Source organism: Sminthopsis crassicaudata, chromosome 3 (assembly GCF_048593235.1).
Source record: "Sminthopsis crassicaudata isolate SCR6 chromosome 3, ASM4859323v1, whole genome shotgun sequence".
Taxonomy (NCBI): Eukaryota; Metazoa; Chordata; class Mammalia; order Dasyuromorphia; family Dasyuridae; genus Sminthopsis; species Sminthopsis crassicaudata.
In genome coordinates, this window is record NC_133619.1 from 529,367,878 (window position 1) to 529,389,795 (window position 21,918).

The 21,918-nt window shown below is 34.9% G+C and overlaps 1 protein-coding gene across 1 annotated transcript; it reads right to left on the minus strand.

The window, feature by feature from the left end:
- Positions 1-1,527: 1,527 nt before the first annotated feature.
- RAB39A (RAB39A, member RAS oncogene family) lies at positions 1,528-21,682 on the minus strand. The gene is made up of 2 exons (XM_074304341.1): positions 21,050-21,682; positions 1,528-4,850 (listed from the first exon to the last, which is right to left on the minus strand). Exons 1-2 carry the CDS (start codon positions 21,274-21,276, stop codon positions 4,424-4,426), a joined length of 654 nt encoding a protein of 217 aa, XP_074160442.1. The 5' UTR covers positions 21,277-21,682; the 3' UTR covers positions 1,528-4,423.
- Positions 21,683-21,918: the final 236 nt, after the last annotated feature.

Consider the following 21,918-nt stretch of genomic DNA (forward strand, 5'->3'; position numbering starts at 1 on the left):
TTTATTAACTTTGATTTTACTTTGATTTTTTTTTAACAAATAACATTTACAACACATTTTGAAGAGGTTTAATACCATATATTTTCTTAGCAATTTTCTTTAGTCACTATCATTTTCCAAAAATGCTAAAATTTATTTATAGCAAAACATCTTTTATTACAGCATATCTGCAATGAAAAACTGAATCTGTGGAAAATAAATTTAATAGTGTTGATTCAAAGTCATTATATAATCAAACATTAACTCAGTGTCTATGCATGTAAGACACTATCCTAGGCACTATTCAAGAGAAGACATGAATTCTCCTTATAATCTAACAGAGATCAAACAAACAAGAATAGCAATATTTTTAATTATTCTGTATTCTAGTTTTCTTTACTTTCATGTGAGTAATTTATTCTTTTCTGTCCTGTTCATTGTCAGTATGATTGTCATAGCTGAATCGATCATGTTGATCTGTAGAAATTATTAAGCTTGTTGAAATAAAAATGATACAGTTTATTCTTTTAGGCTCAGAGGTGTGGTTTGCTAGTTATTTTAGGGTCCAAAAGAGAATGGTAGCTCATTTCAACTTGCTAAATGAAGGTTTCTATATTGAACTAAATTTTGAGGACATTTTGGAAGCAAAGGACACAGCTTGCATATGTGAAGTTTCAAGTCAATGGACTTACATTTGGTATTGCATTCCATTATTTTAAAATAGTAGGGCCTAATTCTATAGTGGCAAATAGCTTTCCTTCTCCCCTCCCCCCAAACTTTCATATACCCTCTGTATGACTAAACAGTTAAAGGCACAGTTCTCTGTTAATAAAAAGCCAGGATATGTATTGATATATGACTGTTATAGGCCTATAATATCTTACTTCATACCCTCAGAGTATCAGCTCAATACAGTGCATACTTAGAAATAAATGGGAAGTTAAATGTGTTTCAAAAGCACTAGAATAAATAAACTAAAACAAACAAAAAATCCCAAACCTCTTGTGAAAATGCTACTTTTGTAAATTCAAACCTTTGATTTAATAATTATTCAAAGGTCTATTAGGTGAAGTTTTTGTTTCAAGAAATTAAATAGAAAAGAAATGGAAAAGAACCAAATAGAAAAGTACTCACTTCCCACCTCCTAAAATGAAGTCCATTCAGGGCACACTTGAGGTAAAGAGTTTTTTGAATCCATACAATATGTTTATAAGAAATTTTGAAGTGTTAAGATTATTTTTAGATGTTTAAGAAAACTTTTTTTGCTAAGTATGCATATAGATTTTTTAAAGGACTATATTTACAAATCTATATAGTAATGTGTAACCATTTTGGCTCAAGTATTCCATTTAATGAATTGTTACATCATTCATTAAATGCAACCTTAGTGGTCTGAATTAATACACCCCCATATAGGTAGGTATCTCTCAAGGAATGTATTATTACTACATAGGTAATACCAGGATATCTATCTTTTTCTTTTTTCCTTCTGTTTCCTTCTTTCCTGGTTGATCTATGACATTTAGTAATCAAGACATTATCATTTAAAAAAAAATTTTTTTTTTTTTTTTTAATGAAATGGCTAATTGACTTCCAGGAAACCATTGGCCTCAATAGAACCAGAAAGATTTACTGGCATGACCCTACTGACCATATCCACACTAATGCTATTTAAGAAAAGAGAATTTCCCACACAACTGAGTTTATCTCATATAGAAGTGAATTGAAATGGAATTCTCAGTTCTTTAGATTTTATTGCATAGCAATGTTCCCCTATTTTATCATCATATAACTTGACCCCATTCTATCCTATTTCTCATTGCATAGTTGCAGTTATATTATGTGCCAAGTCCGACTCTCATGAAAAGCAGTATGATAGAATCAAAAAGGTACTTTTGACTCCTGAATTTTTGTCCAGGCTTTGCTACTAACAACCATGTGTAAACTTGGACAAGGCACTTGTTTTGTCAAGGCTTCAGTTTCTTTATTTGTTGGATTAGATGATCTCAAAGATTGGAGCTTAGAATTCTGTTCTAAATGTAATCCTACATCATAGCCATTAATCCAGTTCTAAGTAAGCAATATATATATTTTCTACTATATAATAAAAGCACTTTGGAATTTTGACTGCTCATCTAAAGAGACTTAGACCTCTGTGGTATACATTGATTTGACACCATTAATTTTAAATGTTGATATTCAATATATGAACTCATACCAAATATATTAATTGAATATATAATTAAAATCACATAATATTCAAAATAGATTGAACTATTTTTACTTCCCATTTTTCTGGTTTGGTATTTTTCATAAATGGTCAATTTTATTTAAAATGTATCTTCAATAATAATTTATGGGTCAGTGGAATATAGACAGATTTTCAAAAAATTTTGTTCTATTTTAATTCATGTTCATTTCTCTCTATAAGCCCTTATAAAAAGAGTACTTAAATAGGCCTAAAAAATGTACAAATATTTAAAAACAAATCTTGAAGAAAAGAAAAAAAACTTTAAATTTCCAAAGAAAAATGAATTAGCATTAATACATTTCTATATTACCTAGCAAAGAAGAATAGATAATTGAGGCAATTATCCAGACAATTTGACCTACTATAACTGCTATCTTTTGCTTGATAATTCAGCATGATAAAGAGTCTGCCCAAGGGCGTCTGGCTTTCTTAACAGATATACTGATAAGATGGAAATTAGTTGGGGAAACCTAGTGGAGTTGTTCTGAAAAAAATTTTATCAAAAAAAAAAACAACCCTGTTGTGGTCTTAAGAAAACTTTTAAAGATGAAGACTCCCAATAATTTAGTCAAGGGTTTCAATGATTTAAATACCCTGTCCCAACCATGGCTTCTTATTAACCTGAAATTTTCTTGGGATTTTCTGCCAATCATTTCTATTACTAAGAAGTAGTTTTTCAGTATGGAAAAACGGAGTAAGAGGGGAAGCCTCAGCAAAAAGGAATTCCCTAAATATTTGAAACCCAATAAGGGTTACTAATAAGGAATTTCTAGAGGAAAGGGAAAGCAGAGGATAAAGGGACTGGAGAAAACATGATTCTCCACCTTTTTTGATGATACATTCATAAGTACTTAATACACAAAATAATTAGTGATTTAATAATAATGCAATTAGGATTGCTAGAAGAAATAATTTTTACTTGTCACTGCTTTCTACTTAATTATGGAAATGGTATAAAAATGCAGTAAAGTAAAAAAAATTTCTAAGATTAAAATGTACTTCTTAGAAAAGGGCTACAAGAAGACAACTAAATTACTATGGGGTGTGTGTGTATGTGCGTCCCCTCATAAACATTCCTCTAACTTTCACTAATGATATTGAAAGGTTTAAATATTTTAAACACCTTCCTTTTCTATAAATTAGTTTGCAATGTTGATATAATACAATTTTATTAGAATTCTCCCTTCTACATCCTCATTGAAGAACTTTCTTGGATCTAATAATAAATTTTTTTTAAGCTTAAAAATATACTCAACTAGAACTGCTGACCAAAATATTTTATATTTTCTTTCTTTTTGTTTTTAATTGTACTTCACCAGCACAGGAAATTACTTCCTGGTAAAGAACCTCCTCTCTCAATGTAGATTGATACATTCTCTATGGTTTTTAGGTTTGGAAACTAACTTTTAGTTTTTGGTTATTTAGTACACTAAGAAATTAAATGACTTGCTCAGGATCACACAGACAATATATGTCAGAGGCAAGACTTGATTTGTAAGTGTTACTCAGTCCCAGGCTAACTCTTGAACCATTCTGCCACATACCACCTCTCAGATTTGCTTACACTGACAAGTCAGGCACAAACTGGATGTGGATTAATTGAATTTCCTCTCTTTGAAATTATCAGGTATATCTATGATTTCATGAGTGTAAGGAATTTTAAAATATATTATTATAATCATATCAAATGTATGCTTATGAACAATTCTTTAATTTCCTTTAAAGTTACTGAGAATAAAATATTTTGACTTAGCTGTCTCTATAAAACAAAAACTATATTTCAGAAACGATGAACCATTAAAGGAAAATAATATTAATATAATATGTAATTTCTTCACATTCAATACTTGTTAAAACATAGGAATGCATGAAAAATCTGGTCCTTTGAAAATGGACTTTTGTTTTAATCCTAGTCAAAATCTTTGATATGTTAAGTTGCTAGGTAAATATTGCATTTCTGTTTACAAATATTGAAGTCTTCAAAATGATATTTTTTTTCCTTAACTGTTAATATATTACTGTCTTAATTCTTTAAATTAAATATCTTATAAATGGACGCAAAAACAATGCTTAGTCACTTAGGCAAATCAATTATTTTTATGCTTCCATAACTATCAATTTGCTCTTAATTTGGTATTTGTTTTAAAATAAACACTTGATCTACTCATATCCATTTTGGAGCTGCTTATGAATTCAGCAAAAACATTGTTTCATAGGCTTTACTGCTTCTTCTGAAGAATGCACAATATTTGGAACAAAGCCACTTTTAACCCCTTCCCAACCATCTTGAATGCAAATTTCTCCTTTTTTAATAAGTTCATATATATCTCTTGTCAGGATTGTGAAAGATTCTTCAACATTTGTAGCATCTTTTGCTGAGGTTTCTATATACTTCATGCCACAGGCTGCTGACATTTTTTCAGCTTCTTCCCTTGAAACTTGACGCTGTGACACAAGATCACATTTATGTCCCACTAATAGAAATACAATCCGAAATGGCTGCACGTACATTTTGGCTTCTTCTAACCAATCTCGAACATGTTCAAAAGATCTCCGGTTTGTGATGTCAAATACTAGAAATCCACCAACTGAATTGCGGTAATAAGATCGAGTTATTGATCTGAAAAATGAATAGAAATTTGTAAATAAAACTTTTTTTTTTCCTTTGCATTCTCCAAAAGGGTAATGTGTTTGTGTGAAGAAACATAGCATTGATGTCAAAGCTGGAAAAAGGTACAATCAGGGTGGGTGAGAATTTAGTCATCAAAGATGCATCAATTCAAATAAAGAACATTCTTTGAAGTAAAGAAACAGGTGAGTTAGTTGCAAACAGTGACAGAATTTTGAATGAGTAGTAACTGGTAAGACAAATTCTTATTAATAAGTACTTGCATAGTAATTTCACTTTAGATTACCTCTTAACCATGTTTCTTAACTTGAATTAAAAAGACCAAAATGAATATTCCAAATTCACTTTTCCTTTGACAAGGTGCCACCACCCTAGCGCAGGCCCTTATTCCTCACTTCTGGACTAATGATAGCCTGCAAATGGCTTTCTCTGCCTCAAGTCTTTCCTGACTTCATTCTATTCACTCAGCTGTCAAAGAGATCTTAAAGCTCAGATCTGAACATGTTTTCCTAATTTCAATAAACTCCAGTGGCTCCTATAATTTCCAGGATTAAATATAAAGTCTATTTGACATTCAAAGCTCTTCATATAGTGCACTCTCTGCCTTATCTTTCCAGTCTTCTTCCATTTTTCACCCTCCTATTACCTTGCAATTCAATAACGTTGACCTCTGCTGCTCCTCAAACAAGACATTCCATCTCTGGGCTTTAGATAATTTATTTTGCTATCTCCAATCACTGGAATGTTCTCTCTCCTCATCACCATTTTTTGGTTTCCCCGACTCTTTCAAGTCCCAGATAAAAATCCCACTTTCTTTGGGAATGTGTGTGTGTGTGTGTGTGTGTGTGTGTGTGTGTGTGTGTGTGTGTATGTCTGTGTGTTCTTTTCATGTTCTCTCTCTTAGACTGTGAGCTCCTTGAAATCAAGGACTATCTTTTTAGCTACCTTTGCATCTAATGCACTTTAGCACAATGCCTGGCATGTAATAGGCATTTAATAAATGTTAACTGACTGAATGATGGACTTCAAAACCACCAAGTCTTTTTTTTTTTAATTTCCTGAACACTTCTCCATTAGTGTAAAGTTAAACATAGGTATCAGAGGGTGACATATAGAGAAACTGGAACATAATTTGATTCCAATCCCTTACATATTCCTTTAGTCAAAACAAGATAATAACAGGAATGACCAAGAAGGGTTCTATTTTCTTAGAAGGGGATGAGTAAAAATGAACAAAGGGACTCCATGCTAGTGGTCTCAGTTTCTCATTACCCTCAGATCGCTGAGATAAAAGTTAAAATTAATTTGTCACTATAAAGATAGGGGTTGATTGCATCTTCAAACTGCCAAAATTTTGATATTAGGCATGTAGAACTCTTTGAAAAAAATAAATTTTAATGTATTCCCTGAGATTTCTCTGTCAAAGCTCTTGGATCCTTTTTTCTGCAATGTAGGGAAAAAATATTCTAGCTTCTCATCATTACTCCTGCTTCCTTTTAATCCACATTTATATTTCAAAATGTCTGTAGAAAGGCAAAATCAAAGTTAAAGGGTTAGCTTTTTTTAGAGGGAGGGAGAGATCAAGAATTGTTAAACCATTGTACCCATCCATAATCAAGATCTTTTCATTCTTTTGAACAGTCTGTGAATAAGACATTAGTATTTTAATTTTGTATTAAAATATAATGATATTTTGTATTGTAAGACATTTTTATATAAACTTAGGCAGATTTGTAGTTTTCTGGAAAAACCAGTTAATGATCCAGCAATACCACTACCAGGACTGTATCCCAAAGAGAATATAAAAAGGGTGCAAAAATATTTTTAGCAGTGCTTTTGTGAGAGAATGCCCATCAATTAGAGAATGGTTAAACATACTGTGGTATATGAATGCAATGGAATACTATTATGCTATAAGAAATGATGAGCTTGTGGATTTCAGAAAAACTATGAAAGACTTACATGAACAGATACTGAGTGAAGTCAGCAGAACTAGAAGAACATTGCACATGATAACAGCAACGTTATGAAATGATCAACTATGATAGACTTAGCTCTTCTCAATAAATCAATGATCCAAAACAATTCCAAAGGACTTATGATGGTAAATGCTATCCACATCCATAGAAAGAACTATGGAGTAGAATGAAGATCAAAACATCACTTTTTTGTGTATGTGGCTTTTCTATTTTGTTCTGTTTTTTTTCTTTTACAACATGACTAATGTGGAAATATGTTTACATGATTGCACATATATAACCTGTATTAGATTGCTTACCATCTGGGAGAGAGAAAATGGGAAGGAGGGAGAAAAAGTTTGAAACTCAAAATTTTATAAAATGTGAATACTAAAATTTAGAATATACATGTAAATGTAATTGGAAAAAATGAAATATCATTTACCAAAAAACAATTTTCCTACTCTGGAAATACTCCACGTATTGGGACTGGGATAGGATATAGCCCTGAGAGTAATTTGTATAACCCTATATTCAAAGGATATTTATGTGGTTTATTTGAACATAATGAAAAGAAGCAAAAGGAAAAGATGGACAATTATGGGAGAAAGAATTTGTAGGAAGACTAGCAACAACAGGGAAGCTGAAACAGGGTAAGAAGGAACCCTCTGAGTCCCTAACAATATGTCTTTACATTGTTGGAAACTTAACGTGAATTGAGTAATCAATCCTGCGTGTAGTGGAGTTGGAGATGGGGGAAGTCATTGTGGCTAAATGCATAGATACAATAATCAGGACACTGGGTTCTCTCCTTGGTTTCTATTTGTTAGGATAGCTTCAGGAACAAAATGGAATGATAAATCTTAGCATAATAATACAAATAATTCAGAAAAAAACATAGATAAAGCACCCAGCCAAAGTAGAGCTAATATCTACATAATATTCTGGAGAATGTTTGGGGAATAGAAATAATCAATTCATAGCACAGGCCATATATTTCTCTACCTCTTCATCCATCTATTCCTCTTTGTTAAGTCGCTTTACTTTTTCCCTTTATTTCAAACCCCTTCCATCTTCTTCCTGGAGTTTACCTCTTAAACTATTCCCTCACCTTTAATTTCTCTGTTCTTTTTAGGTAAGGTCTTTATGTGCTCCCTACCAACATGTCCAGTTCTTTCCTGTTTAAAAAACCCCCAAAAGCTTCACTGAACTGTCATCCTTATATTTCTTTTCTCTTTCCCTGACAAATTAACTCAAAAGATTGGTCTATGTTTTGCTGCCTCTACTTCCTCACTTCTTGATAACTTCTTACAGTCTAACTTATCTGAAATTGTTTTCTCCAAGGTATTTATGGAGGTATTTGGTTACCCTGCCACTCACTTTATGTAATCACAGAAAGAAAGAGAAAGATGACAAAAACAAAGACGTTTTAATATGTTAATCTAAGGGAAAAAATCAGTCTATAGACCCTGTTATCCTTTGTGAAGTAAGCTTCAAATTTAGAGGATGGTGATGGTGGAATACTCTATTTTTCTATGCCATTTTAATAAATGCCTTTGTTTTGAGCTAATTATACCCAATTAGTAGTTTATTAATGGTAAGCTCATTGGTGGGAATTCTTGAACTGTAGTTTTAGGAGTATGGACCCATAGGATATTCTTTCAATCCAAATAAACAGCAGTTGTCCCTTGGGGAACCAACCTGTAAACAAGTGAGTGATAAGTTAGGGAAACAGCCCAAAAGGGTGTTATTGAATCTCCACTCCTGTAGTAACTTTTGTAACAACCCACTATATGACTAATCTTCATGACTCAATTTGAGAGTGGTTTTCCAGTTTATTTTACAGATGAAAAAACTAAGGCAAACAGAGGTAAGTGACTGGCTCAGGATTATAGCTAGTAAGTGTATGAAGCTGGATTTGAACTCAGATCCTCTCTGATTCTAGGCCTGGAGCACTATCTACTATGCCACCTAACTACTGCTAACCTAGCTAATAAATTGATTATCTCTCAGTTTACCTTAATTTTCAAAGGCAACATAGTCATTCTCTATAAATCTGACAAAATAATTTCCCTAAGATCCAGGCTTGATCTTATCACCCCACTAATCAAAAATTTTTAATGGTCCCTATTACTTCCAGGATAAAATATAAACTCCTCACATTGGCCTTTAAAACTTCCCAGAACCTGGCTCCTATTTATTTTTCTAGACTTATTTTGTTTTACTCCCTTTTGTGCCCTCTACAATCCAGAAAAGCTGTTCTACTTGACATTTCCTGAACACTCGCATTTCATCTCCAAATGTGGTATTTTTGCTCATGACGTCTTCATGAAAGGAATGCACTCACTTCTCATCATTGTTGGTGTCAAAGTGTAGTGTATTTGACTGTGATCAGACCAAACATGAGCTCTACCACAGATACAAATAGTCCACATGAACATTTGGAGTGGAGATATCTCTAAAATTGAGCACTTCATGTTTCTATTAAGCTACTGCAATTCTATTTTACTCATAGAGCACAGAGCCTTTTTTGATGTGGGCTGTCCTGTGCCAGTGTCTACCATGTTTGCCCTTGTTCTTCAGAAAAATCTTGAGAGTGTCCTTATATTACTTCCTCTGACCTCCCAGAGAGCATTTGGTTTGGTTGAGATCTATGATCTTTTATGTAAATATACATTTGACCTTCAAACAAACCAGTCTATCAGAACTTAACTCCCTGCAGTAGACTTTAAATGTTTGGCAGTTCAACTTGAAAAAGAACCTTGGTGTCTGGTGCCAGATCTTGCCAGGTGATCTTCAGAATATTTTTAAGTCAATTTAAATGGTAATGATTCAGTTTCCTGGCATGGTGCTGATAGACTGTCTAGGTTTCACAGGTATATAGCAATGAGATCAGCACATCAGCTCTGTAGACTAATTTTTGGTACATTGGCTAAAACCTTACCCTCTTATACTTTCCTCCATAGTCTCCCAAACACTAAGCTAGATTTGGCAATGTGTGTATCAACCTCACCTTTGTCTACATCTCCAGAAAGTACATTCCAAGGTAAGTGAACTTAAAACACTGAACTTAAATCCACTTGCTATAAATGATGGTTTCATGTATGGATGGTGTGGTATTGGACTGATGAAGAATCTGTTTTCTTAGTATTAATTGCCACGCCAATATTAGCAAAGCAGCAGAGAATCAACCTATATATTTTTTGTATCTCATCCTCAGAAGCTGCAATGAATGCACAATTATCTATAAACCAACTCTCTCTCAACTTTAGTATTGGCTTGTTGCCTTTCGGGTTAAGTAATTTATCATCAGTGTGGTAGCTGAGCTTAAAGATTTCATCTTCTTTGAAGACATTCTACATCACTGAAAACATAATCATGGGAGCAAGCATAGAGCCCTGCTTCACTCCATTGTTGACTGGGAAAGCACAAAAGCATTGTCCATTATCCAGAATCTATGCAAACATGTCTTCAAGAAAATGACATACAATCATATGGGCAACTATATTTTGCCATGATCTTCCAATACTGCCATGATCCTGCATAAGTAAATTATACCAAATTAATAATGAATAATTTCATAATTAGGTACAATTGAGTCCAACCAAAAACTATTAGAATACCTTATAAAATTCATTTTTTGACTCTTTCTCTCTTTAGCAAGTGATCCTTGGGTTAGCTAGATGGTATAATTGATAGAGCACCAGCCCTGAAGTCAGGAGGACCTGAGTTCAAATCCAGCCTCTGGGCAAGTCACTTAACCTCAATTGCCTCTTAAAAAAAAAAAAAAAAAAAAAAAAAAAAAGCCAAAAGATCCTGGTACTCTGAATTCCAGAAGCAGAACAGCCCTTCAATTCCCTAAATCTTAAAAGTAAACAATTAATTTAGCTTTATATTTAAATGGACTGCCAAGTTCTGAGGGAATTTTGCCACCAGCAGATACTAGACCAGGACCATAAAGACGATACCAGTATCAATTCAGTTATTATCAACAATCATATTTCCATTGTCAGAAAAAATCTTTGATCAAATTTTAAAAATCATCTTCATCTTGAAGGATAGCTAAAATTGCTATTGTCTTCTTTGCTAGTTAGTGTATGATTTATTATCGTACCTTAAAAAAATGAGTAAGGCAAAGAATCTTATACTATGCTTAGGGAAACATACTACAAAACTACAAAATTTAATATGCTTAAATATATTTTCCTCAAGCAGTTTTGTCTGTATGGTCTATAATGAAATGGAGTGAGAGAACAAACACATGGTTTATGTGGACTTGTCTTATTTCTCAAAACAATCACTAAGGAAGAGGGAAGTTTTTAATCAGAAGCTTTAATGTTCTGAGTTTCAAAAAGAAAGACTTTTGAGATGGAAGATGAAGTTGAATGATATCAGAATAAATAGGTCTTGGGTTGAAAGATATGGTTTAGCAAAGAAACTATTGCATATCTAACATATCTTATGATTTGGGCTTTTTAGATTTAATACTGACTCAAAATGCCATTTCCTGAATTCTTTCTTGCTTTCTTCTCTAGTATTAATAGAGAATAAAAGCTAGTTGAAAAGTTAAATGTGTCTTATAGCCAAAGTCAGGATTTGGTTGTAACTAATTAAATACAGTACTTTCCAGTTACCTCTCTCTGGCCTTTTTTCTGTTTTCTGTGTATTTCAAAAGCATATTTCAATGACCCTGTTTTCTTTCTTTTTGACAGGTGTAACTCAAATCTAACCTATTCCTCCTCACTACCCACTATTCTTCATGCATTCTCAATACAGGAAAAAAAAAAAGAAAAGAAAAAAAAAACCTCTGTAAAAATATTCATAGCCAAGAAAAAACATGTTTCCTTATCAGTCATGTCCAAAAATGGGGTATCACATTCTACAACTCAACTTTTTGATTTGAGATAAATGTCATTATCAGTCTTTTAAAATCATGAATGGTTATTCTATTGGCTGATATTCTTTCCTTTAGATTGTTATTGGGAGAAGATTCAAATTGGATACAAATCCTCTTTTCTCCCACTTTCATTTCTCCCATCTGAGGACTAATTTTTGTTATTAACTGCCTCAGATTCAGATGACAGCTCAATTCAGAGCCCATTTAATTATTTCTCTCCTCACAAACTATTCTTTCTCTGGGCAAGCATCAGGAGCTTTATTTTATTTTATTTTTTGATGAGGGAAAGGGGCTGGGGCTGGGGAGGAAGCTATAGCTTGAGATTCTTTCTATTAAAAATCATGTAACTTGAAGTCAGGAGGACCTGAGTTCAAATCCTGAACATGCATCAGCTGTGTGTCCCAAGTGATTTAATCTCTTTGTGCCTCATCTTCCTCACTTGTAAAGTAAAGGGATTACAGTCAGGTTCTAAGATCCCTTCTATCTTTTAATACATGATCCTATGATCTTCTTTGCGGAGCAAAGCATATACATAATTAAAGATGGCATCCAATAAGTTGTTTTCTCCTTTCTTGAACCTACAAGAAAACCATAGAAATAAAGGGAGGAAATGACATTTCCACTGGGTACCTTTATAATTTCTTTTATGTATTCTATAGATGGTGGATAAGACTGGAATCCAACTTCAGACTTTGCTCAAATTGCCCAGCTAAGATAGTTGTCCAAAAGGAAGAATTCCAAGGAAGAATGTTTGTTACTTTTCAGTGCATGTGATAAGAGGTCTTATAAGTTAAAATAGTTATTGGACTAGGTAGTTAGGGGGATGCTATATGCATAGTATGCTTAAATTTCAAAATGATACTTAAACATAGCATTCATGCTATTTTTGTGGATTAAATAGAAAGATTAGTTAATAGTATAGATAGGGAAATTTGGAATTAGTTGCATGACTGGAGCCAAATAATAATCATTAATGGTTTGACATCAGTTTTTAAGGTCTCTGGCGGAGTAGGTCAAGTATCTGTGCTCTGCCTTATATTTTAATAGATTTGGACAAAGATCTAGATGACAAACTTCTCAAATTTGCAGATTACACAATGCCAGGAAGTATAACTAACACATTAGATGAGAAAATCAGGATCCAAAAGTAACTTGAGAGAACACTGGCTTGAATTGAGTAAGAGGACATTACATAGGGATAAATACAGAATCTTATATTTGGGTTAAAAAAATCCAGATAGGAAGAGATGAAACTCAAAAACCCTTTGAAGGTTTTAATAAATTAAAATTATAGTAGAGGGTTGCACAAATGAAGTACTTAGTAAATATTTATTAGATTGAGTTATTATTATAACTAGTAGTAATATAATAAAATTACTTTAGATCAAGGAATATAACATTGCTTCTCATTACATTAGCCTTAAAACAGTTCCAAATCTAGGCTGTGCTTTTGTATTTAATCTGGTACTTAGAAAACTTGAGTGTAGCCTATAATTAAGCTTTTAGAACTGAAGATACAACTTAATCCTTCTTGGTTTCCCAGCAGCAGTGGAAACCATAGCAACTACTTCCTCAGCAGCAGCTCCCATTAGCTTGGGAAGCCTGTGTCAAACACTCTGGCTGCTCATGCTGAAAGGTAAGGGACACCTATCTATTTTTGTCTTTATTTGGGTTGGGGGACTAATGGAATTTCTACCTTTAGTAGCTCAGAAACAAAGATCTTGTGAAGTCTTCCTAGGTTGGAATGGAAGATGGGGAGAGACCCTTGGGACACTTCTCCAAAGAATTTGCAATTTTAATCTTTGATTTGGGATCTCAACTTCTTGTAAAATGCTGATGTGGTGGACAAATAGGCAGGAGAGTGAAAAAAAAAACCCAGATAGATAGACAAAGTTTTGCAAATGAGCAAAATGCTATCTATCCTAAGAAAAGAGAAAGAAGGAGAAGCTGTGAGAGAGAAAACGAGCTACTGGTATTAGTTTTCTCCTAAGCGACAACATTCTCTTGGATTTCTAAGTATCGTATATCTAAACTAGGATAAAAAATTTCAACATATATACCTTCATCTTCTACTAAAATCTTAAAACAATGACTCATTAAGAATTTTCAAAAGCTGCACAAGAAGTACAAGTTCTAGAAGGTTCTATTTAGTTAGAAGGGCTTTCACTATAACAGACTATAAATTTTAGTTGGAGGATAAGCCTAAATTTGGATGGAGGTTCTTCATCAAAGAGTTGGGAGTGGTGTGAAAATTTTTATAAGCACAGCAACTCAAGAAGACAGTTTAAAAAAAAAAAAAAGGCAGAATCAGTTATAATCTACAAGGGCTAATCTACACCAATGAAATCACATATTGTAGATTTAGACTGGGAAAAAACTTTAGAGGCTATCTAGTTCATCTTGTTGTTTGTTTGTTTGTTTGTTTTATAGATGAGAAAGCTGAATGACTTGTTTAAAGTCACTAAAGTAGAAAATAGCACATCCTTGTATATATTGAATGTATATATTTATTTTTCCCTTTTAAAAAGAGCTCTTTTAATTTAAAAAGATTCATTGAGTTCTATGGCTTATAATCAGAAACACTTTATATCTGAACTATACTTGAATATCTGTATTTGCACAATTCACAAAGTAGATACTTAATAAATCAGCAAATAGAGATAAATGAATAAATTAACAAGCATTTATTAAGTATCTAAATACTGGGCCAGGCTTTGTGGTAATCAATAGGAGTAGAAATACAAAAATTTGACAGTGTCTGTCCTCAAGAAGCTTATATTCCACTCTCAGGTGGAATATAATAATAAATATAATAAATAATATATAATAATAAATATAACAATAAATGAGGCAGATAGAGGTATATTTTATATAGAATATGAAAGAACTGAAGAAACAGGTAGATGAGATAGATAAAAATAATGGGAATAAAAAAATGAAGACTAGAAAGTAAAAAGAGGACATGGGATATAACAAGAAAAACAGTGGCCAAGACATGAGACACAATGAGAAAAATGGTAGCAAAGACACAGAAGGAGAGAGATCCATAAAGAGATAAAGAAAAAAAAAAACAGAGGGAAAGAAAAAGGAGAAAAATGTGTAGATCTCAGAGAGAAAAAAAAAATCAGGTTTTAAGGTGAATGTTATTTCAGGTCATATCTTGTTTTAATTAGGTTAAAACTTCAGTCTGTTATCATTTATTACTTATTACTCTTTGAAAAGTTGATTAACCAGAATCCATACATCTTTAACTGCTCTAATGTTTAGTAATTTGGAGGCTCTACTCAGAAGTTAACCAAAGTAGTTTAGTAAGATAAATGTATTCTTTGTAGCACCTGTTATAGTTCTGTGCAAATTCTCCTTTTGACATTGTGTGACCACAATCAAGCCATTTAATTTCTTTAAACTTCAAACAACTTTCTAATAGTATGCATTAAGACCAATGAAATCACCAGTCTTCCAGGCATAGGTATTCTTCTAAGGGTTAAAAGGAGGAACTAGTAGACTAGGGCATTATAATTTCAGGACTCCACATGGCTCCCAAATTCTTCAATCAAGTAATCAAGTCCCTGGTAACAATTTTGTTTTTGTTTTTGTTTTTTGTCTCACTTTATCTTTAGTATTTCCTTAATATCTACATTTTCCCCTAGCCTTATATATGAAAAAAATTTAAGTACTATATTATTACCTTTGATAATCTTCATACTTCTGGGCCTTACTACATGATTGCTTGTATTATATTAAAAGACGTTAATTGTTCTCTTTCCTCAGTTTTTTTTTTTTTTTTTTTTTAGTTTTTCTCACATCTGAATTTTTCTTTTATGAAAATTTTGTTTTCAATAATATTAATTTAAACTTAAAATAGATAAGTAAAAGGTTTCTATTTTAATTAAAAATCATTTTATGGTTAGTATAATTATTTGGTTTATTTCTGCATCCTTCTGTGAAAGATACAATATAGTATAGTGGGAAAAGATCTGAGTCTGAAATATTGTCACTCTGGGGTTGAATACTAGCTCTAACTCTTTTTAGCTGTATGATCTTGAGTATGTCATAATTTCTTGTAATGGAGGCAAGACAGTATATGCCTTAGAGGCAGCTAAGTAGTGTAGTGGATAGAATGCTGGACCTGTAGTTGGAAAGACTTAAGAAATTTCACCTAAGACACTTACTAGCTACGAAGGCAAGTCCCTTACACTCTACTGCCTCAGTTTCCTCATCTATAAAATGCACCTATTTTCCAGGGTTATAAGGATGAAATGAGATACTATTTGTAAAGTGTACAACATAGTGTCTGGCACATAATGGGCACTTAATAAATTGTTGTTCCCTGTTCTTCTCATAAATTAAAATGTTGGAAAGTTCTAAGTAGAGATTAAGAAGCAGAGAGAGTATCCTTGAAACAGTATCCCTGAGGAACGAAGACATAAAGATTGAGCCACTGCGTACAACCTTTCCCTGTGGAAGGCTCATACTTTATGTTAACCCAGGACACAGAAGACCTTGCTGAGAGAATTGTAAAATCATGTATGAGGAGCCAAAGACATAAGTATCTCATTCTAATTAAGGATCAACAAGCTAAGGAACATTATATGTTGTTTAATTAGAATAAGCCAAGGATATATAAATGAGTTCATTGTTTTATTTCCACGGTGTATGGTGTACAGAATTTTTTATCATATCTAAACTCTGGAACTTCGAGGTCCTGATGACCCTGTTCCCAGGGGTGAACATTAAACTTAATATTTCCTTGGTCAAGTGAAATTAAATAATCTCTTGCCACCCTAAAACTCTTTTCTGAGCCTTGGGCAAAATGTGAATAATAAAAGACTTCAATCACTACCTTATAGGGTTGTTTTTAAATGCTTTTTAGCACTATATAAAAGTAAGTTATTTTCACATCATGAACTTTCTTTTCTTTTTTAAAGGCCTTTGTTAATGTTAGATTGTTAATGTTAGATTGACTTTAAAATCGATTGAAACTGCTAATAAGCCTTCAAACCTCCAAGAATCTGTTTATGGGTAATGGCAGGAATCCATTTCTCACTAACACCTTCCCTTAGAATAAAATTCACACTCCTATCTATAATTTAAGAACAAATGTCTCTCATTTCTTTGACAGAACAGAAAATGTTTTCATAGTAATTGTTTTCATTTTTCCTTCTTAGTATGAAAACAACTAAAGCATTCTAGTTGATGAAATATTAGAAAGTACTTCTTCAAATAGGTATGTATTGCATTTCTAAGAAGACACAGAATATCTATAATAAATATCAAATTAATAAAATATGTTAATAAACTCATCTTCTCAACCAGTTATCCTCTTGGGAAAAGGTAGCCATAGTCACTGAGAAATCAAAGAAATCAAATCAAAGCATTTAACAACTCTTTTGTCTTCATGTCAAGCAGCTGATTTCAAGGAGAATTTTTTTTTTAATTACCATGTTAACTAGTAGTTGATGCAAGAGAAGTTGATGCAAGAACAGCTAAATAAATACATAGTCATCATCCAATATATTGATTTAAATTTGGTTTAGAATACAAATGAAGAAATCTAGTAAACAAGATAAGAAGCATAGAATTTTAGAGTCAAATTATCTACACTAATTCTAAAATGAAGATCCTCAGATTTAGAGAAGTTAGTTTAATCAAGTTTGAGTTCCTGAAAAGAATGATACATTTTTTCCAATGAATTATTAAGGCTGCATAAATAACTTCTGATAAATCATAGCATATTAGAAGTAAAAGAAACATTAAAGATTCTATATTGAGGCACAGAATGGTAAAGCCACTTGCTTCAGATCAAGAATTAGACTGTAGCTCTTCTGCTACCTAGGTCAGTATTCTTTATTTACTGTCTTATCAAAAACCTGGCATTCGTACAGGAGAAATGCTGTTAGGTGGCTCAGTGGATAGAGAACTGGGCATCGAATCAGAGACTCATCTCTCTGAGTTCAAATCCAGCTTCAGATACTTACCAACTATGTGAGTTTGGGTAAGTCATTTAATCCTCTTTAGCTTAGTTCCTTACCTGTCAAATGAGCTGGAGAAGGAAATGATAAACTACTCTAGTATCTTTGGCAAGAAAACCCCAAAGGACCACAAAAAGTTGGACAAATGTGTGAACAACAGACAATGAGACTTAAGCAGCTCACATACATTCATTTCAGTTCAACAGCACTTCCCAAATACAAGACATTGTGGATACAAAAATAAAAATATTCTCTACCTTAAAGGAGTTTGCAATGTACTAATGGATTCAACATGTAAATATAAAATATAAGGAGTTTGAAAAAGGGGAGTAGGGTTGGGAGGCTGGGAATCAGAAAAGGTACCCTGTAGATTACCTGAGTTAAACTTTGAAGAAACTAAGTATTCAAAGAGGCAACAATGAGGAGAGAGTGCATCCTGGGCATGTGACAGCCTATGCAAAGGCATGGACGTGAGAGATGAAATGCAAACTTTGGAAAACAACAAATAGCCAATTTGGCTACTGTGTGGAATATGAAAAGGTATAATGTATATATATTCTATATTTCAGCCTCAAAAGTAAGAATATAAACTAAGACCTTGACTCACGTGCTTATGTGGAAGATGATCTCATCCATAGAGGATGATGGTCTAGAGAGGTTTAAAAAAAAAAAAAAAGACATCATTTAAAACTCCATAGAGGATGATGGTCTACTGGGAGATTAAAAAAAAGTCATCATTGGAAAATTCCACTCCAACAACTCTATCACGTTGTTGAATATATGGTACACATGACAAAGCATCTATTTGTATGAATTCAATCATTGATGCTCTCCCAAATTGTCTAGTCATTTCTCCTAATTTACTTCTCTCCCAAAATATACCTTATCCTAATCATGTTAAAAATGTTGATCCATTTACTTAAAGTGGTAAAATGGTATAATGCAAAGAAGGAGCAATGGGTTAGGACTCAATAAGCAGGGCTAGAAGAAAGCCGTAGGCAGGTTTTTAAAATTACATTTTTAGTTTGTTGCTTTCTACCAGAGGTTTTGAATCTTCGATGTAATAAAGAATATTTGAAATGCAAGCAACTTATAAATTATTTAGTCCAAACTCTGTATTGTATAGATGAGGAAACTAAGACCCACATAGGCTGAAATAACTTGCCTAAAGTCATACAGATATTAAGTAGCAGAACTAGGATTCAAACCCAGGATGTCTTACTCCATATATACTTTTTCTACTATGCCATGCTGCACCTCTGCCACAATGAATGGAATTTCTGACATTAAAAAAGTAAATTTAATGGCACAGTGGATAGAGCACTAGCTCTGAAGTTAGGAGGACCTGAGTTAAAATCCTGCCTCTCAGAGACAACTCATACTAGCTAGGAAGTCACTTAACTCCAATTGCCTCAAAAAAGTAAATTTATAAAGAGCAACATTAAGGTATCTCTCCCTTATAAGAATCCTCCATGCCCTATAGTCTTTCAGTGAATCCTAGAGGTAGTGGCTTATTTTAGGTATATGAAGAGATTTGGTTTATAATTCTGCCAAACTAGTTGTTATTCAGTATCGTTTGACTCTTTGTAACCTATTTGAGGTTTTCTTGGCAAAGATACTAGAGGGAGCAGTTTGACATTTACTTCTCCAACTCATTTTACAGATGAGTCGACTACAGCAGATAGGGTTAAGTGTGTTAACCAGGATCACACACTTAATAAGTATGTGAGGACAGATTTAAAGTCAGATTTTCCTGATTCCAGGACCTTTCCTAGCTGCAGTCCTAGACAATCTTTTTGAACAATGTGCATAAAGTAAGGCGGTTAGGCTAGATCAATTCTAAAGTCTCTTCTAGTTCTAAAATCTTATTATTTAAAAAAGCAAAAAATAATTTATTTAAAAAAGAAATAAAATTTTATTTCTTAATTCCTGAGAATTTTAGTTGTATGGCTCTGGACAAATCACACAATCTTTGTTTGCCTCAGTTTCTTTATCTGTAAAATGAGAATAATAATAACACCTATCTCCCAGGGTTGTTGTGAGGCTCAAATGAGATAATTGTAAAGTACTTAGCACAATGTCTAGCACGTAGTAGTTATTATATAAATGTTAGCTATTTTTAAAAAATTCATTTTAAGTTTGAAAAATAAGTTTTCTTCCCCTTCATCCTTTCTTTTATATAATATGTTAAGTGAGGATAAACTGCCCTTTACCCAAGAAATTTAAATGTACAACATTCAAGAAAGGTAAAACAAAACTCCTAAGACATCTCTGGATGTCTCCTTTTTCTTTATTAATAGTTTTTATTTACCAGATATATGCATGGGTAATTTTACAACATTGACAATTGCCAAACCTTTTGTTTGTTTTGTCCCCCCATGGCAGGTTGATCAATACATGTTAAATATGTGGATGTCTCCTTTTCCTAAAAAGCAAGCACCTCACCTCAGTGCTTGAAAACTTTTGAAGGGAATTCTCTCCTTAACAAAAAAACTCTCAGCTATGCTGCTCGGTCTCTCATGTTTTGCCCAATTTTGTGGAAGAAGGCACATAATTCTATACCTGTGCTTCCAACAGAGTTAGAGATCCAGAGCCGGTAGAGACCTCAAGAGGCCATTTGGTTCAACCCCCCTCCTCTCAGAGATGACAAAACTAAGACCCAGGGAAGTTAAGTGAATTGACCCAAAATCACGTGGTGATTTTTATGTGACCTGTACCTATCCCGAAGAAAGATTTGAATCCACCTTTTTCCTCTGTCTGACACCACAGCACGCTTCCTTCTGAAGTACTGAGTGGCTCTAGTAAGCACCATCCCATTCATCTCCCTCCTGACGGTGCTCAATGATCTCATACAATCAAATTGGGCTGGAACAGCTTTTGCTGTAAATCCAACAAACGATAATTAAGAGCCTGCCATACTCAAGAGACTGGGCTCCACGAAACCTAACTATGATGTCTATGAAGGGGACAGGCAAATGACTCAAGGTCTACGACAATATGGGAGAAGGAAAAAAGGGGACAGGGGATGAAGTGTCACAGAGGTCAAGTGAGGGCCGGGGTTCGTGGGCAGGAGTGCTTCGGGGTGTGGGGAGAGACGAGAAAGCTAGGAAGGTGAGCAAAGGAAAAAAGTAAGCCTGGGTAGGTGGGAGAGTGGGGGGGAAGTTGTGTCTGGGAGAAAGAAGTGAATCTGGGGGCGGGTCGTATTGCAAAGGCAAGGACACTGGAGAGGGAAGTGAGAATGGGGCAAAGGGAAGAAGCCTTCGGGTGGCCGGGCCGCGGCAGGGGCAGGGCCGGGCAGCTAGGCAGAGGAAGATTGGGGAAGCGAAAGAGGGGCCCGGGCAGCCCGGGCATGGGCAACCGTACCTGAACCTCTCCTGCCCGGCCGTGTCCCAGAGCTGCAGTTTGATCCTTTTGCCGGGTTCGATCTCCAGCAGGCGGGAGAAGAAGTCCACGCCAACCGTGGGGTCGCAGGCTGGGGACAGCATCCCCGGGAAGCGGCCCTGCGTGAAGCGGTGCAGGAGGCAGGACTTGCCCACCGTGGAGTCGCCGATCACGATCAGCCGGAACTGGTAGATCCAGATGGCCTCCATGGCTCACATCCCGCTCGCGCCAGTCTCTCGAGCTCCGGGGCTGAAGGTTGCTGCCTGGTGCGGCTGGTGCACCCGGGCCAGGGGCGGAAGGCGGAGGGAACTGTCCCTTCAGCACCGCCTCACTGCTCCGCGGTCCTCGCCTTCCAGCACTTTCCTCCCACCTCGGCAGCCTGGGTCTCCACCCTGGAGACCGGGGATGGGGCCCTGGGCGAGGCGAGGGTGGGGCGAGGGCGGGGCGGGCACCCGGGGCTCGAGCTCCCTCCGGCCGAGGCTCGAGGACACCCTCTCGGGGCGGGGCGCAGCGCGGAGAGGGGGAGCTGGAAGGGAAACGCCTCAGGCGACAGACTGCTCACCTCGCGCCATCCCGGAGACCGGGCTGTCCCTTTCGGGAAGAGAGAAGCGGGAGGAGCCCGGGGCGGGGAATTGGACAGCGGGAGAGATTGACAGCAGAGACAACCAAAGAGGAGGCCGCGCCAGGAAGATCCCAGCCAATGGAAAGTAAGGCTTCTAGGAGTCCTTGGCTATGAGTAGCCGCTGGACCCAGTTGAGTTTGACCAAGGTTTGTTCCGGGCTGTTATTCGCTGAGCTGGTGTTGAGGAGGGGAAGTTTACTAAGTTTCGCACCACGAAACCCAGTAGATAG

Bases quoted from the DNA above. Each gene is read 5' to 3' on its own strand.
- RAB39A (XM_074304341.1), bottom strand. From the start codon at position 21,276: ATGGAGGCCATCTGGATCTACCAGTTCCGGCTGATCGTGATCGGCGAC. The intron at 4,851-21,049 runs GTACGGTTGCCC...TTCATTTTTCAG, and splicing joins GCCGGGCAGGAGAGGTTCAG to ATCAATAACTCGATCTTATT.